Source organism: Ornithodoros turicata, chromosome 1, assembly GCF_037126465.1.
Source record: "Ornithodoros turicata isolate Travis chromosome 1, ASM3712646v1, whole genome shotgun sequence".
Taxonomy (NCBI): Eukaryota; Metazoa; Arthropoda; class Arachnida; order Ixodida; family Argasidae; genus Ornithodoros; species Ornithodoros turicata.
The window spans coordinates 1,372,732-1,388,793 of NC_088201.1; the positions used below are offsets into that span (position 1 = coordinate 1,372,732).

At 43.6% G+C, this 16,062-nt stretch overlaps 1 protein-coding gene across 1 annotated transcript in view; it reads right to left on the reverse strand.

Moving 5' to 3' along the window:
- LOC135377258 (low-density lipoprotein receptor-related protein 2-like) overlaps positions 1-16,062 on the reverse strand; it is a 94,278-nt gene that overhangs the window by 10,001 nt on the left and 68,215 nt on the right. Inside the window, exons 43-62 of the mRNA XM_064609566.1 lie at positions 14,472-14,706; positions 13,667-13,834; positions 13,492-13,613; positions 13,314-13,424; positions 13,130-13,258; positions 12,945-13,070; positions 12,765-12,881; positions 10,040-10,328; positions 9,762-9,985; positions 9,363-9,638; positions 7,708-8,217; positions 6,747-7,005; positions 6,475-6,603; positions 6,105-6,281; positions 3,861-4,087; positions 3,558-3,803; positions 3,380-3,499; positions 1,500-1,622; positions 1,317-1,442; positions 62-316 (exon numbers count right to left, since the gene is read on the reverse strand). Coding sequence (XP_064465636.1) covers positions 62-316; positions 1,317-1,442; positions 1,500-1,622; positions 3,380-3,499; positions 3,558-3,803; positions 3,861-4,087; positions 6,105-6,281; positions 6,475-6,603; positions 6,747-7,005; positions 7,708-8,217; positions 9,363-9,638; positions 9,762-9,985; positions 10,040-10,328; positions 12,765-12,881; positions 12,945-13,070; positions 13,130-13,258; positions 13,314-13,424; positions 13,492-13,613; positions 13,667-13,834; positions 14,472-14,706 — 3,969 coding nt within the window. The remainder of the gene's footprint in view (positions 1-61; positions 317-1,316; positions 1,443-1,499; positions 1,623-3,379; positions 3,500-3,557; positions 3,804-3,860; positions 4,088-6,104; positions 6,282-6,474; positions 6,604-6,746; positions 7,006-7,707; positions 8,218-9,362; positions 9,639-9,761; positions 9,986-10,039; positions 10,329-12,764; positions 12,882-12,944; positions 13,071-13,129; positions 13,259-13,313; positions 13,425-13,491; positions 13,614-13,666; positions 13,835-14,471; positions 14,707-16,062) is intronic.

Consider the following 16,062-nt stretch of genomic DNA (forward strand, 5'->3'; position numbering starts at 1 on the left):
GAGAACACTTCTAAGTGTGTTTCTTTTGCAGCCTAATTAAGGCCTCCAGGAATACACATACCACACATGGCACTGTCCTCGTCCGAGTTGTCACCACAGTCATCCTCAAAGTCACACCTCCATCGCAATGGTATACAGCGGTTGTTGCGACATTTCAAGTCTCCGGCCTCGTGACATTTTGGGCAATACTCGGGACTGGACTCGTCCGAGTTGTCGCGGCAGTCGTCTTTGCCATCGCAGAAGAGCCAGGTTGGAATGCAGCGGTAGTTGTTGGGCGACGGACATTTCTGCCAACCTATCGTGCAATTGCGGTTCCCTGAAATAAAACAGCCAAACTCTCGTGAAAAGAAAAAAAAAAGATGATGTCTCTACTCAGCAACATGACTGACTGATTTGCTGTACACCATGTTTAAGTTAACCAAAATACATATAGGTGACTGGAAAATTAAGCCATGCCATGCTTTGTGCCAAAATGGACAGCAGTGCTCTGGACATGAACATACCACACTAGGTCACCAACTGTAGAGTTAAGAACGACAACGAGAGACTGAGTCTAATGGAATGGCAAAGCAGGTGCACCAAGAGATCATCATCATCATTTTTAGCACTGGGAAGGCGCACCTTTTACCCCAAAACAACATTGAGGGAAGGTTTAACAAGCAGGAAGAAAATACTCGAGGTACACTGAACAGAGTCTGTTTTCCTGGAATTCCAGTTTCTGGTCCATCCTCCAATACTAAATCGTCAGTCATCCTGAAGCTTTTCATTACGATATAGGGAGGTATAACAATGCTACACTTTCCCAGCTTTAGTCACTTTGTGATCCCTTTGAGTGGTTTGTTGGTAGTAACGTCCACCAGGTAGGTGTAGCTGAGCTCCTGGGCTGGGGAGCTCCACTATCATGAGCTTATCTGCCTTTGTTCACCAGGGTGTCAAAGATGTGTTCCATGGGCATTTCCACTCTGCAGAGACCTTGAGGGATGTCGCCTTGAAAGCATTAGTGGACACATCAAGTGAACATCTGTTGCTACCTTACGAGCCCTTTATCTCTCTGGATTGTTTCGCAGCTATTTTTTGTCCAAGATGCTGTACATTCACAAAAAAAAATGCCTCTTCATCTTACCATTACCATGAGCTTATATCTGCTTGCATCCATCGGTTGCCGATGAGAACAAACCGTGTCCGCAATTACGCTCACAAAATGTCAACACCTCTCACTGGCTGGCCGCTACTCCATGTTGGTCACCCTGAGGCCGGCCTTGCTACTCGAGTGCATTTGGGCTCATTCAATGTGGCTTGTTGGAAAAGACACTTACGGCACTTGTGAGCTGGTTCGTCTGAGCTATCTCCACAGTCGTCATCAAAATCGCAATACCACAGCTTCGGAATGCATTTCCCATTGTTGCATTTGAATTGGGTGTCTGTGCTGCACTCTTGGTGGTCTGAAATGACCATTCATCTAAAAAAGTGACTTCCCTCAAATGTTAGAAAAAACTCACGGCAGACAGCTGGGTCTTCGTCTGATCCATCCGAGCAATCGTTATCGCCATCACACTGCCAAGAGACGGGAACACAGCGGCCAGTGTTTCGGCACTTGAAGTTGTGTTCTCCACATGGACGCCCTTTTTCAAGCACAAGATAGAAGATACAAATTTCCACCACAGCGAGAGAGCTTTACATCCAGCACAGAAAGTGAGAAAATCATTACAGTATTTGACCTGCATATAATGGCGAGTTCCATTTTCACTGCCCCACGGGAGAAAAGCTACTTCGAACCGCAAATAATGCGATGAGAATTTTTGTATTCCCCTACGATGATAGCAGTTACAACTGCACATGCGACACAAGTGGATAGAATGCTAATGGTCTCCAAATAATGTATTGAGTAAAAAAAGACATCAGTTAACACATATTTTCCTCGTTGCTATCGCTGTCTGACTCCTTGTCGCTAGGCTCCTCGTAAAGAAACAAGTAACTGACACCCTCAATGACGTTCGTTATACAGTCAAGCAAATTTATTACCATCTTCGATATAACGATAACTCCGGCATTACGGCCAGATTGGTGGTTCCCACCAGCTCTCCCATTGAAGTACATGTAAACAAGACATCAATATAACAGTCACTGTGAAAGCGTTTGCTCACGTATAGTGATCAGAATTCTCCTGGTGGTCGGTAAAACAAATGAAAAAAAAAAGAAATTCCACCTTTTCGCCAAAAAATTGCAGTGTCATTTTCAAGAGGCTTAGCCTCCGTGAGCATTAAAGTGAGAACGCAGTGCCTTTGTCCGCATATGACTGCCGAGGATCAGATGCAAGGCGCACGAATTCGAAGGGGCCCTCGAGAAGTAGGTTCCCTCTCCACATTATTCTCTCACCATAAAGTTTTCTGCTGGTTTGCTGCGTCCCATGATGGAGTCTCCATGGTGGTTCCGGAACGCGTTTCGACGAGGAAAGGCACGTGGCTCGACCCGAAGTTGAACGTACGCGCTCCATGAATTTTGTAAGGTAAACCCTCGTTGTATCGAAGCCGCTTTATTCAAAGTATGGTGAAATCCCCGTGCATTTCCATGTATTTCCAATCAGATTAGTCCAAGTCTGAGGAGAGCCGCATATTACGAAGCACGCACCCAACGATAGGCTGCTGGTCGCCACCCAGAACAATCCAGAAAAGCTGCATTTCTCTTTTCTTTTCTTTATGTTCTCCATACGCAACCTCTTTTCTTTCCATAACTTCTTCCGCAACCTCTTTCCTTCTTTTCCGCGGCAAGCAGTCAATGGCTGCTTGAAATAGGAAACACTTTATTTTCTTGAATAATGTGGGAACAAAAATATTTTGTAAAATTAGATTGAAAGCACTGTTGTGGCTCAGCATCACATACATGATATCCTGTGTTCTCCTCTGACAAAGACAAATGTCTGTCACCTGCAATCATTTTATACCTGCTGAAAAATCTTTCAGCATCTGCAGTGTTTATAGTAGCTGAGAAAAATTGCGAGAAATGTTGTTTTCAAGTAATTTCCATCGTATGCGCCACATGTCGTTCCAGCGTTCTGTCACGTCGATCATGTGCTCACTTTTATAAAGATTGAAGCCCTTTTCACTGTTGTTTCTGCATATAAACTTGTCTTTAAATTTAATGTGCACAATGTCAGCGGTCACTATACGGTCAGCATGGCAATGACACACTGCTACGATTCCCGGAAGAAATGCGCGTCTCTCCCGCTAGGAGATTCGCTTGTGGCGCCCCTATAGGCGCTGCACGGGGCGTATAATGCGAGCCCACGCATAACACAAACTCATTTTTGATTACTCATTTCTGAGGTAAACAAAATCGCATTATATGCAGACAAATACGGTACGTAAAGTGCGAGACTCACCACAATACTTCTCGTCGCTCCGATCTCCACAATCATTGTTACCATCGCAAATCTTAATCCTTGGAACACACGTTGCATTATTGTGGCACTGAAATTGCCCTTTCTTGCACGAAAATGGTGCTAAAAAGATGATGCAAGTGTTGTTACGGTCGTTTTCTCTCTATAAAGGATCACTTACGACATCCCACTTCGTCGGAACCGTCACGGCAGTCCTTCTCTCCGTCGCATTTCCAGAACACAGAGATGCAGCCATCATCTTTACCACCACAGCGAAACTGACCTTCGGTGCAGTTTGCAATGCACGTTTTCTTATCAGCCAGTAGCACGAAGTTGTCTGGGCAGGCACAGCTGAAGTCCTGGGCTCCAGGTGAAATCAGGCACAAGTGAGAACATCCACCATTATTTGTGCCACACGGATTGGGATCTGCAATCAGATTTCATTTCAGTCCGCTGTCTGCCTTTAACAGCAACGACAACTCACAGGGAAGCTGGCGGAGGGGATGATAGACGTGGATGTCGTATGGCCGATGAGACGTGTTTCTCAATACTTGAAGGTTTTCTCCCGTAAGTTTGTGAGCTCTGTAAACGCCTTTCATATTCCAGTCGGTCCAGAAGAGCCAATCGTCGAAGACTGTCAGTGCAAACACGTGGGGCACTTGGCGCCCCTGCAGCACAGTGTGCCTATTGGACCCGTCCAGGTCAGAAAATCTGAAAGTAGTCCACGAGCGAGTGCCATATTTACTCGCATAATTCTCCGTTCTTTTTCTCCCCTCAAAAAAGTTGGGGGCACGCATATTGTGGGTTTTTTTTTTAGTTCCACGTGAGCAGTGTACAGCTGTGGACAGACATTTGGCTGCATTTTCCTATATAGCAACATATTTTGAAGTGATACTGTCACCCTAAAAATATATGGCCATTTTTGCAGCGGTAAGGTATGAGTTAAACCGCACCTTGTAGAAAGACCACTTTTCCTACCCATAACTTTTAAATCTTTTATAGTTGCAATATTCATTTAGCAATGTTGTCCTCAGGTGGCACATTGTTTTCACAAAGCTTTTATAATTTTCATTCGTTTAATTTCATTTTTTATTGTCAACTGTAGCACAAAAGAACATTTTTAAGGGGAGTTGGCTAAAAAGCGGTGATAAAAATCGCTTGAAATTTTATATCTACTTCCTGCTTCTACACATTACCTATCATTTAATGGAACGCCAACTACTCGAACTCGACTCGATGCTCAAAACAGTGATTTGGTATTACTCGAACTTGACTCGAGCTTGAAAATTTTGCTACTCACACAGCCCTAGTAAAAACCTTGCTTATAAGTGTCTGGAAACACGCCCCCTAAGCCTGTGGAGCATTAGGGGGTGTATCACAGGCAGACCTGTAAAAATTATTTTTCCAAAGTTATGATTCCAATTACATGTTCACAAAAGTAATTAAATTACAGTTACAATTACTCACTTTCTATTGTAATTCAATTAAGATTACAATTACTGAGAAACATAATTGCATTACACTGAATTACATTCAAAAAGTTGACAGCAACGGGCAAACGACGTGCAAACTGCAAGATTTGATGTACACATTTAGTGCACATGTTCTGAAAGATGGTGGTAGTTGTGCTTGTGGTAGAAAAACAAGTTAGAGAAGTCTCACACAAGCACAAGTCTCTTGCAATGTTAAAGGAAATCTGAACACCACAGTCAAAAGGCTTTCTTTCTTCAGGTATGTGAACAAAGTGCAGATCATGAGTGCAGCTTGTAACGTCCATTGACTTTCAAGAGTAAGGTATTCTCAAAGTTCTTGTCTGTAAGGCTGCCATGTCTCCTTGTCATAACAAGACCACCAACCGAAAACAGACGCTCCACTGGTGCACTGCTGGGCAGCCCAACATTGCACTTCATGAACACCCCGAGCACACAAGGAAGATCTTTCAAGCACTCTAACGACTCTGAAGTGCGGGTCGATACCCACAATTCGTACTCCTGTTCCCATGATGCAAGAGTTTTTCTCCTTCCACATTCAAATGTAAAAAATCTGTACTGAAAAATGTACTGATCTGAATCGAGTCTTTGGGTAATCACTGTGGAAAAAAAAAAAAAAAAGGTGTGGAACTGACCAAAACTTTAAACATTGGGCCTTCCCAGAAAGCTTTCAAAGTAATTCCAAAAGTAATTCAAAATGCATTACTTGTAAAAGTAATTCAATTACAGTTACAATTACACAAATCCTAATGTCATTCTGGAATTAATTAACTACTAAGTAATTAATTATAGTAACTCAATTACTTGCAATTAATTACTTTACAGGTCTGATCACAGGCAGAGAATTAGATAAGATTAGATGTGCTTTAGGGGGAGTGTTCCAAGACATTTATAAGCAAGGTTTTCACTTAATAACAATTACTAGTTGGTAGTTGGAAATTAGTGCTCGTCTATGTCCAATTCCTTCTGTCCATGCCTTTTGCACTTATAACTATGGCTGACCATCCTTGTGTGGACAAGACATGATCAATGACCTAAATCTACTGCAGCATTGCATTGACTATTTATCAACAGAAACACATGGGCATTTATGTGACCTTCGAATTCGATCGAATTAAGTTAAAAAATGAATTATCGGAAGTCGTATTAACGGAAGTCTACTGTATGTACGGATTTAAAGACTATTGTTAAAGACTCATAACACTTGCTAACAGTATTTCCTTCTTCACATCACTTACTCTATGTAGTCCAAGTGGGCATCAGCCCAGAACAACTTGTCACTGAAGTAGTCGATGGTGAGGGCATTTGGCCACACAAGTTTGTTGTCGTACAGGACGATCCTCGTTAAGTTTGTTCCATCAAGTCCAATGCGACCGATAAAAGCATGGTGTCCCCAGTCAGTAAAATACAGATAGCTAGGGACAAACAACAGGTCAGTAAGGACATCATTTCGTGTCATAATTTAAGTATTAAGTACACCATCAACCTATTTTCAAAAAAGAATACATAAGCAAAGTCAAACTGCAGCACATCGAGCAAATAAAACAAACAAACGAGACAGAAAATATTATACTAGGTAACAAATATTTGATTATGAAGCCAACTCACCCAATACCAGGGTGGACTGCTATTGCTCTCGGGTCAGAGATCCCCTTGGGCAGCAAGGTTTTGCGGCTGGTTCCGTCCAATTCTGTTACATACATCTGCTTGCTGGTTCGGTCCAACCAGTACATTTTCCTATACAAGTATACAAGGGTCGGCAAAGATGCAAAAGAGGCATTCAATTCTCAAGGTTTCATGTTGCACTACATTTTCCTGTCATCAACAAAGTTCATTTATCTTCTCTACTTGCAGATGCAACCTGTGAATTCAGCCATTACCTTCCAATCCAATCAATGGCCAATCCCTCCAAGCCATGCACGTCGTGTCGAACAAGCACCTCTTCTCCCGTTCCGTTTGCAAACACTCTCTGGATTGTCTTGTTTCCAACGTCGGCAAAATATATTCTTTCCTCTCGGATGTCAAAGTCAATGGCTACCACGTTACGCAAGTTCATTTTCACGAGGTTGTACTGCGTGCCATCCAGACTGGTGTTCCTTAGGTAGTAGCGGTTGCTGAAAATTAGCCACGGGGTCATCGCTGCAATAAAGCCACGTGTCCATCACTCACAGTATTTCTTGTACCCCATCTTAAATGTGGTACGCTCAAACTATCATGCAAGGAATGTCTTTCATGACCACAGCCTTACAATGAACAAGTACTGGCAGTAAAAGGCAAGAGGATTAGAAACTTGATTTGTCATGCAGCCATCATCATTGAATGTACCTTATGCAACTCTCTGCAATGCCTCGGAAACTGATCCCAGAAACTAGAATCGTAGAAATTAAGAGTGCCCACTAGTGTCTGGGGTTCAAAGGACTTTATGGGAAACGCTTTATTGCATATTGGAGGCTTAAAGGGACCCCATGAATAGTTATCGGTGGAGAATAGCTCTCAAAGATGACGCTTATCTGAAATATGTATATTGCATTCAATACAGGTACAGTTCATGCATAAGAAAAACGTAGAATGACCGCCCGACACACCCCCTACAAGCGGCCTGACATCATTTGCCCACTCCAAGGTTTCCAGCGGGGAATGTGACATCAAGTTTCTCCACCGTGGCGGTAACGATCGCAGCAGACACCTTTTTTGGTTCATACTCTGCATGGTGAATGTACTAGCAACCAGGAGTGCATTACATATGCTTACAGCAGTTTTCAAGATCTCTCAAACAGAGCTATATACAAATGGTGGCTGTCATGAAGCAAAGCAGAGTACAATACAACATTGGACACCCACCGTCTTTTCTCTTGCAGGTGTGCCCATCCATTTCTCTCTCGTAGTAGGTCTGATTGCACTTGCAGAAATACGAGCCTGGCGTGTTAACACAATACTGGCTGCAAACAGATGGCTTCACTTTGCACTCGTTCACGTCTGCACATGCCTTGCCGTCTTTGAGGAGCTCGTAGCCCTCATTGCATTCACAGTAAAAGCTGGTCAGAGTGTTGACACATTTATGTTCGCACTGGTTCAACTCCACCTTTGTACATTCATCAACGTGGCAATGTGACGGTTCGTCAGAGCCATCCGTGCAGTCTTGTTGCTTGTTGCACACCTTTTCATAAGCAATGCACTGACCAGACTTGCAGCGGAACTGGGCTCCCGAACAAGTTGTCTCTTCTTTCTTGCAGTCCTTCTCGAGTTCGTCGCTGCTGTCACCACAATCATCCTCACCATCACAGTGGTAAGATTTACGAATGCACTTTGCATTGCGGCACGTGAACTCTTCTGAAGTACAGTTACGGAATGCTGAAAAGATACAGGGAATGTAAGAGAATTTGGTAGGGGTGTGCCAATATTTGAGTTCTCGAATTCAAATCGAATATCAAGCACTCGAATTATTCGATTCGCGAATCGAATATCCAATATTTGATTGTTCGAATATTCGACTACTCCACGAATATGAAAGACACAACCTGAAAGTGGGCTTCACCTCATGCACGTAAGCATGAGGTGAAGCCTGCTTTACGAAATTGCCCTAGTTGCAAGACCAACACAGGTGGGATGTTTAGTTTTGTAGACATCGTCTGTGGAAGGGGTAGCGCCCCTCCCACGTGCAGTTTAGCGGTGCCGATGGGGGACTTTGATATGATGTCTGTGAGGTTTCCTTTAAAAAGTTAGGACTCTCGAGTAATGACTACAGCCCACAAACAAGAAGGGTGTCTTAAAGACGTCCTTTATGTCTAAAATTTCAGGAGTGCAACTTCCTTAGGCGAGAGCAAAGAAACTAAAGGGTGTTCATGGCAAAGCTGAGGCAGGATATCAATTCGTTTGTTTCACAAGTGGCCTGTGGTTGTCTGAAACGATTATAGCCTCATCCGTATAACATCCCATTGCCCGACATAAAATTTTGGAATGAAGGTAACCACTCCAGTACTACAGCAAGTGTAGGCTCACCTGAAAAGCAGGAAGTGCTCTCATGTAAAAATAAAGAGTAGGGGGGCTTTTAGCAGAAGAATTGCATGTCTCTCTTGTGACAGTTAATGCCAGAAAAATTACACTAAAGCCATGGGGTACAAAATGGAAACTTTTAGTGCAAAAGTCACATATTGTAAATTTTGCAGGATATTCGATATTTGATTCGGTATTCGGAATTTCTTCCCCCATTCGATTCGATATTCGATTCGATTTAACATATTCGGATTCGCACACTCCTAGAATTTGCTCAAGATGGCAAGGTTTTCTAAGACACGCTAACAAAACTGCCTTTTTCAGGCCACTCCTCATGTACAGTATTTGGAAGATCCACTTTACAACTGAGGTTTTTGCTTTGAGTAAAACATTTTCATACGAGCACCAGCTAGTCTTCCTTGAGTCATAAGTCAACAATGTTGGATAGTTGGTCAATTTTTATACACATTTACTTTGCTTAAGATAAACAAATCCATACTCACTGCAGTTGCGCGGTTCATCCGAGCCGTCACCGCAGTCGTTGTCATGGTCGCAAAGCCAGTCTTTATTGATGCAACGCTGGTTCTTGCACTGGAACTGCTTTTCGGGATCACACGGTTCAGGTGCAGGACAATTGTGCACAGCAGAGCTTTCGTCAGCACCATCAACACAATCGGGGTCACCGTCGCACACCCATCGCTTTGGAATGCATGTTGCACGTCCCCACTGCTTATTCTGCGAGCACTTGAATTCACGTTCCGGATCACATTCGCGGGAATCTGCAATTTAATTTAATTTCCTAAACAATATTTATTACAGATTTCAATATGAGACGTCTTTTCAGAGTGGGTATGACTGCTCGTATTAAGCTGAGCAAACAATGCCAGTGAATAAGCGCTTACCACACTGATGGCGGGCATCTTCATCAGAGTTATCGTGACAGTCATTGTCTCCATCACAAATGTAGATCCGTGGAACACAGTTGCCATTGTCGCACGTAAACAGATCTCCAAAACAGGTGCGCTTCTCACTCTTGCAGTAGTCTTCAGGTTCGTCGGCTCCGTCGCCGCAGTCGTCGTCCCCGTCACAGTGCCATGTTGCTGGAATGCAACGATGATTTGGACACCTGCAGAAAACGACATCGCTGTTTGTTGAGAAAAAAACATTTGCTACCTCTTGCCTGAAGCTGTTGGGAGGGCAGGTCCGCTGGGAGCACAGAAGCGCCACCTCGTCAGAGTTATCTCCACAGTCGTTATCACCGTCGCAGAGCCAATAAGGTTCCACGCATATGTTAGTTGTCTCACACTTCAGATGCTTCCCTGGACAGGTACGATTGTTGGGACAGTGGTCGTGGCTTTCGTCTGAAGTCTTGTTGTCTTTACAGTCATTGACTCCGTTGCACAGCTGGCTCTTTGGTATGCAGCGGTAGTTGAGGCATGTGAATTCTCCCTCAGGGCAGGGCGGGTACTCTGCACATATCACTTCAATTTAGTAGATTATCTTCACTTCACTCAAAATATTCCTCGACTCAATTTCTCTCATGCATATGACTGTGTGCGCCAGGGGTCAACTAGAACCATCATACTGGGGACATAGTAAACGCGAGAAGAAAAAAAAAAATTGTTTCATCAAGGTTCTGCTGTGAGGAAAGCAACATCCAGAGTCATGAAAAGACCTTTCATTCTGCAAGGAAGGAATCTATGAGATGTTGTGTGGCATCATCCTTCTGCAGATGCAAGTTCCATTTTGCTTCTACAGAAGGGATCAACAGCAAAGGGAGTCCATCCAAGACTATGTTGACATTAACAGACTGATGTTCTCAGCATGTTGTCACACCATCAACAACATGAGTTGCCAATGCCCATAATACAACGGCAGCTACAGTAAAACCCCGTTAAACCGTACCTGACAGTAACACGGAAAAAGTATGTACAAAGCAGTACTACGGCATATCTGAAAATACACACCTACCTTTGTACTAAAGATGGGAGAACACTAATTCAACAGTGTTTTTTAAAGAAAAAAACACACAATGCCTTAATTCACCGAGATGGACAGAAATGCGTAAATCTTTGCTTGTCGGTGCACCAACCTCACAGAGAGAACCGTAACTTGAAACGTTTCTTGTGAGCTAGTGCTGCCTGCTTTGCTCTTCGCTCAACAGCTTGAACTAATTCCAGGTTCTCCTTTACGTTCAAAACGCGGTGCTTCACCTGTTGCCTTGGCATGGCATGGCTTGTTTGCGGTTCCTTCAGATGATCACAGAGATTGTGGGCTGCGAGTGGCGCTTGCGTATTACAGTACAGCCCTGTTAGCATTCCCTTTCTCTTGTTTCTGGAGGAAACTTGCTCCCATAGCCCCTCATAGGATGGGCTATGGGAGGAATTTTCCGGGCAGACCATGTCAACAGAGTGGCAATGTGTTTCAGCCACCTCTTGGTTGGCTCCTCTGCCTTTTTCATTGACAGAGTTCACAGATGGTTATCTCAGGGAGGACAGGAATGATACCAGAAACGCTGGCAACTTTGCGCTCATGCTGGACTGATCGTGAAAACACTATATGCATTATCAGACAGGTATGCGAAAAGCCACTGCAGTTTAAGTGGACCTAAGATACATTAAGCTTTATGGTAATTAGCTCGGAGATCCAATTCAAGTTCTGTCAAACTGGAACAACGGCTTAAGTGGGTACGGTTTAACAAGGTTCTACTGTATTCCTGTCTCCACTGTGTTCCACACAACAACCCATGTCATGTTTAAGGCCCTGACTTTTCCACGAATCCATGAACATGCCCAGTATTTAGTATGTATCACAGAATCTGGGGTTTGATATGGAATTTCACGTAACTACTAATCTTTACTAAGAAATACAGCTTTGGTGCCCGCGATGGATGTACCCATGACACCCTTTCCCGCACCACCTAACTGAGAGGAAAACAAATGTGTTCCACACATCTCATGTAGGCCACACTGGTTGCGTTCACATCCATCCCGTCTTTACCACTTGTGTTGTTCTCCCATAGGGCGATATGCCATCTAACTCACGGTGAAGCATGCAATGGTGACACACTCCCATTTGGGGAGCACAACGAGCGTACAGAGGTTAGTACGGTACCGAGGAATTCTACAAAAATGGCCAATTTTTTTTCCCGCTGTTACTGTGTTAGCTGTGTTGTGGTACTGTTAAAACAGCACAAAGTACCATGTGATGCAAAACAACAACTGTATTTTGGATTTGCAGACACTTTACTTTTACATCATGCTAGGTTAATAAGGATTTTGTCTTTGTATGTCTCTGCCAGCCTAGACGTGCAAGCACTTGCCACGGAAAACTGCAGAACTGCCCATTCCCTACCGCAGGATTTGAGATTTGCCGCACAGAGAAACCAGGCCATTCATGTTGTGGGAGGACTGTTAAGTGAGCACCAATCAGCTTTCATAATCACGCATGATATGGAGGCTAAAGCAGCTGCAAAACAGCGAGCAACAAGTTAAGAATATTCCTCAAAGTCCAGACAAAAGAATGATCACAAAGTTATCTGAATCACAAAAGTCCACTGAATTCAGGTCAGCTGTTTTGCTACACTTGTAGAAGACACGTAGAGATGGCATGTACAACTTACACCAGGTGAATTCTGTACATGAAACTTTGCAAGGACAGTAAACCCCTCCCAACTTTGGACGTTGTTGCACTGGCAAGCTCCTACTGAAAATAGCTATACTCCCATTTCTGACAGGGTTTTCCATGCTAAGTTGGACAAAAATATGGCCTTGGTTTTCTCAATAGCTTTCCTTAGTTTTTCTCTACCTGAGATAATGGTTGTACACCTAGGTCAATGGGAATGTGACCATTTGGAATAAATGAATTTCTAATGCATACTGGCAATCTAATAATTTGTTACTCACCACACTCCTCTTCGTCCGTACCATCGCCACAATCATTCTCGTGATCACACTTCCACGTCTTAAAGATGCAACGACCATTGGCACACCTGAACTCGGTTGGTCCGCACGTATGCAGCGCTAAAGGGATGAAAATTTGGGTACAAACACATTCCTGCAAAAATCATTTACCCTAGCACTTACCACAGAAGCCTTTATCTTCGTCATAGTTATCGCCACAGTCGTCGTCGCCATCACACGCCCACAGGCGGGGGATGCACTTCCCATTTCCGCAGGAAAATCGCGACTCGTCGCAGCTCACATTTTCAGCTACAAGAAAACATGATGATAAAGACCCATTGTGCATGTTGTTTCATAAAAGTACTCACGGACACACATTCTTCCCTCGTTGGCAACCTTCAATGTGGCATTACAAAGACATTCGACAGTACCATTAGGAGCCTGGTGACAAGAGTGAGAGCAGCCACCGTTGTGCAAGCCACATGGGTTTTTGTCACCTGAAAGATAGTGGAGAAAGTAAGTGACATTCCCACTGAAGGTCATGAAACTCACACTGCTGCCTTTCGGGTGAATAGATGTGAATGTCTCGTGGAGATTCCTCCAGTCGTTTCACCATTTCAGTCATACCGGCTCCCGTATGCTTCTCAGCACGATACACTCCGCCTGAATTGGTTCAGCACAAAGGCCCCGTGGAAAAACAACAATTTGCAACAAGGACATTGAGACTTACGGAGCTGTAGGTCCGTCCAGTAAATGTAATTTCCGAAAACCGTTATTGCAAAGGGATAAATGGTGGCAGACACAAGCGTCTCTCTATTTTTACCATCCAGGTCAGCTCGCTCAATTTTCTCCCTGAACAAATAAAGCAGTTAGTCGATATGGGGGTTTCTTTTTCCCCAAATTACCGAAGCGCGTCTGTCCAATAGAGCTTTCTGTCCGTGTAATCGATGGAGAGACCGCTCGGCTGAGTCAAGTTCTCTTCGACAATGGCCTCCTTGTTGTTTCCCGCCATGGTTGCCCGATAGATCTTGCCAGTATTGCCATAGCGACCCCAGTCGGTGTAATACATGTAGCTGAAAAATATCCAACCGTTAGTTATTATAAAACCTTTGCTCGTTGAGCAAACAACGTATGCTACACTCTAAGAAAAAAAAAAAGGAGTAAAACGGGGAGTAATTGCAGCTTCTACTCCCCTGGACAGCAATTACTCCCCATTTTAGTCCCCTAACCCGACATTTACTCCGCAGGACTGCAAATTGTCACTGAACTTCGCGAATGGCCTCCTGAATGCAACAGTCTATGTAAATATGTGCCCTTGGTCAATTTGATGGCATAAGGCTGTATAACTCAGACAACGTAGCAATTGTCCAGCCACACAGAGTAAGAAACAGTTAGCGCATCTTTCTTCGCAAATTGTGCCCTATGTATGGCGCAAGATTTTATATCACGCGATATATCACGGTTGACTGTTTGCTTCAACGTATTTTCATGCATGAGCACGAATTATGTACCTGGGACTCTTACAACAACGCGTGAAATGCAGTCTCCACTCTGTGACATTCATATACTCCCGTGCATTAATCTCGAAAGGGACTGTTTTTTTTTTGTGGCAATGCATTTAGTCCCCAAAAGGAGCAGAAGTACTCCTTTTTTTCCTTACAGAGTAGGAGGAAGGCCATAATAAACTCCTGTCTAAGAATGTTGGCTTACCCTTGACAGGGGTCGAGCACTATAGCTCGAGGTCTCTCCACGTGGGCGATCATGACGAGTTGACTGCCATCGCGGTTCATGGCATAAATACTACGGTTGGCAGAATCTGTCCAGTAGATCTTTTTGGTGGTCCAGTCGAAAGCTATGCCCTCGGGATTAATAGTCTTGTTCAGGACCACGTGGATCTCCATCTTGTCTGGCTTCACCCAGGATATGCTTCCGTCGGGACGAATTTCTGCGCCAACCAATTGACCTCGTATCTCACACTCTACTGCATCGTTCAAACACTCTTCAATATTACTTCCAACAGAGGAAATTTAGCCTTCTATATTGCTCCCGTCTTAACTTGAAATGCAGAGCTTTTCCACATAACCATGCCATTCAGGTGAGCCAAAAGTGCCCGTTTCCCGACACCAAGACAATGCAAAGGGGCACTTCTTTCAAAAACATAGATGGCAACCTTGATCTTCGCAAAATACAAGGGCAGGTTTTCACACCCACCTTTTTCTTAAAGAAAATCTCAACCTATGTTTTGGTTCTTACACAAAGTGACAACGGAAATATATTTCAAGTGTTATCGTTTTAAGTATATATGTTCAAAGTACTATTGGATGAAATGTTATTCAAATGGAATAAGTACAAATACAGGGTGTCCCAGCTAAATGCGAACAGATTTTTTAAGCATGCATATGTGTGTGTGTGTGTGTGTGTGTGTGTGTGTGTGCGTGCGTGTGTGTGCGTGCGTGTGTGCCACCTGTGTTGGTCACCTGATACCATAGCCATTTTCAGAACAAAAATCTGTTCAATAGATCGTCCACAAAAAAATTCATGAAGGAACACCTTTTTTTTCTTTATTTTCTTCATTGCACATCTCCAGAGACGCGTCTTCCCTACACTCCCAATGTGAGAGGGTGAAGGAGCACAGTGCCGCCTCGTGCGTACTGGAAAAAGATTAAAAGAAAACAGAAAATGCAACCCAAGATAAGGGCAGTTCCGATAGCGTCACTCGATGCATTTGTTTTTGTTTTGCTTCCGCAAGTTAAAGTTCATCTTCGATGACTGAGGTGGCACTGTGTTCCTTCACCCTCTCACATTGGGGATGAAGGAAATATGCGTCTCCGAAGATGCGCAATGAACAAAATAACGAAGAAAATGGTGTTCCTTCATGAATTTTTTGCAGACGATCTATTGAACGGATTTTTGTTTTGATAACGATATCAGGTCACCGAAAGAAACAAATGTTCTCATTAGGACAACTTCATAGCTTTTATAATTTGAGTTAATTAATGGTTTTTCGGTAATCAGTCATTCGACAGTTGAGCAACAGATGGCCAAGAACGTCCACCGGCCCAGAGGTGATCGAAGTGAAAACAGGACGACTATAGCCCTTATAGTTTTTTAATGAAAAATATGTATCGAAAACAAAAAAGACAACCTGTATAGTTTGTGTATACAGCGTGTGCGCGCCGGATGACCATTATGACCTCAGTGGGTGATGCAACATCACTAGCTTCTAATGACACATTTGATGACCGTCAGGGTGTTTGCTGCCACATTTTGCGCAATCAATGTTTGGGAGAGCTTCATTACG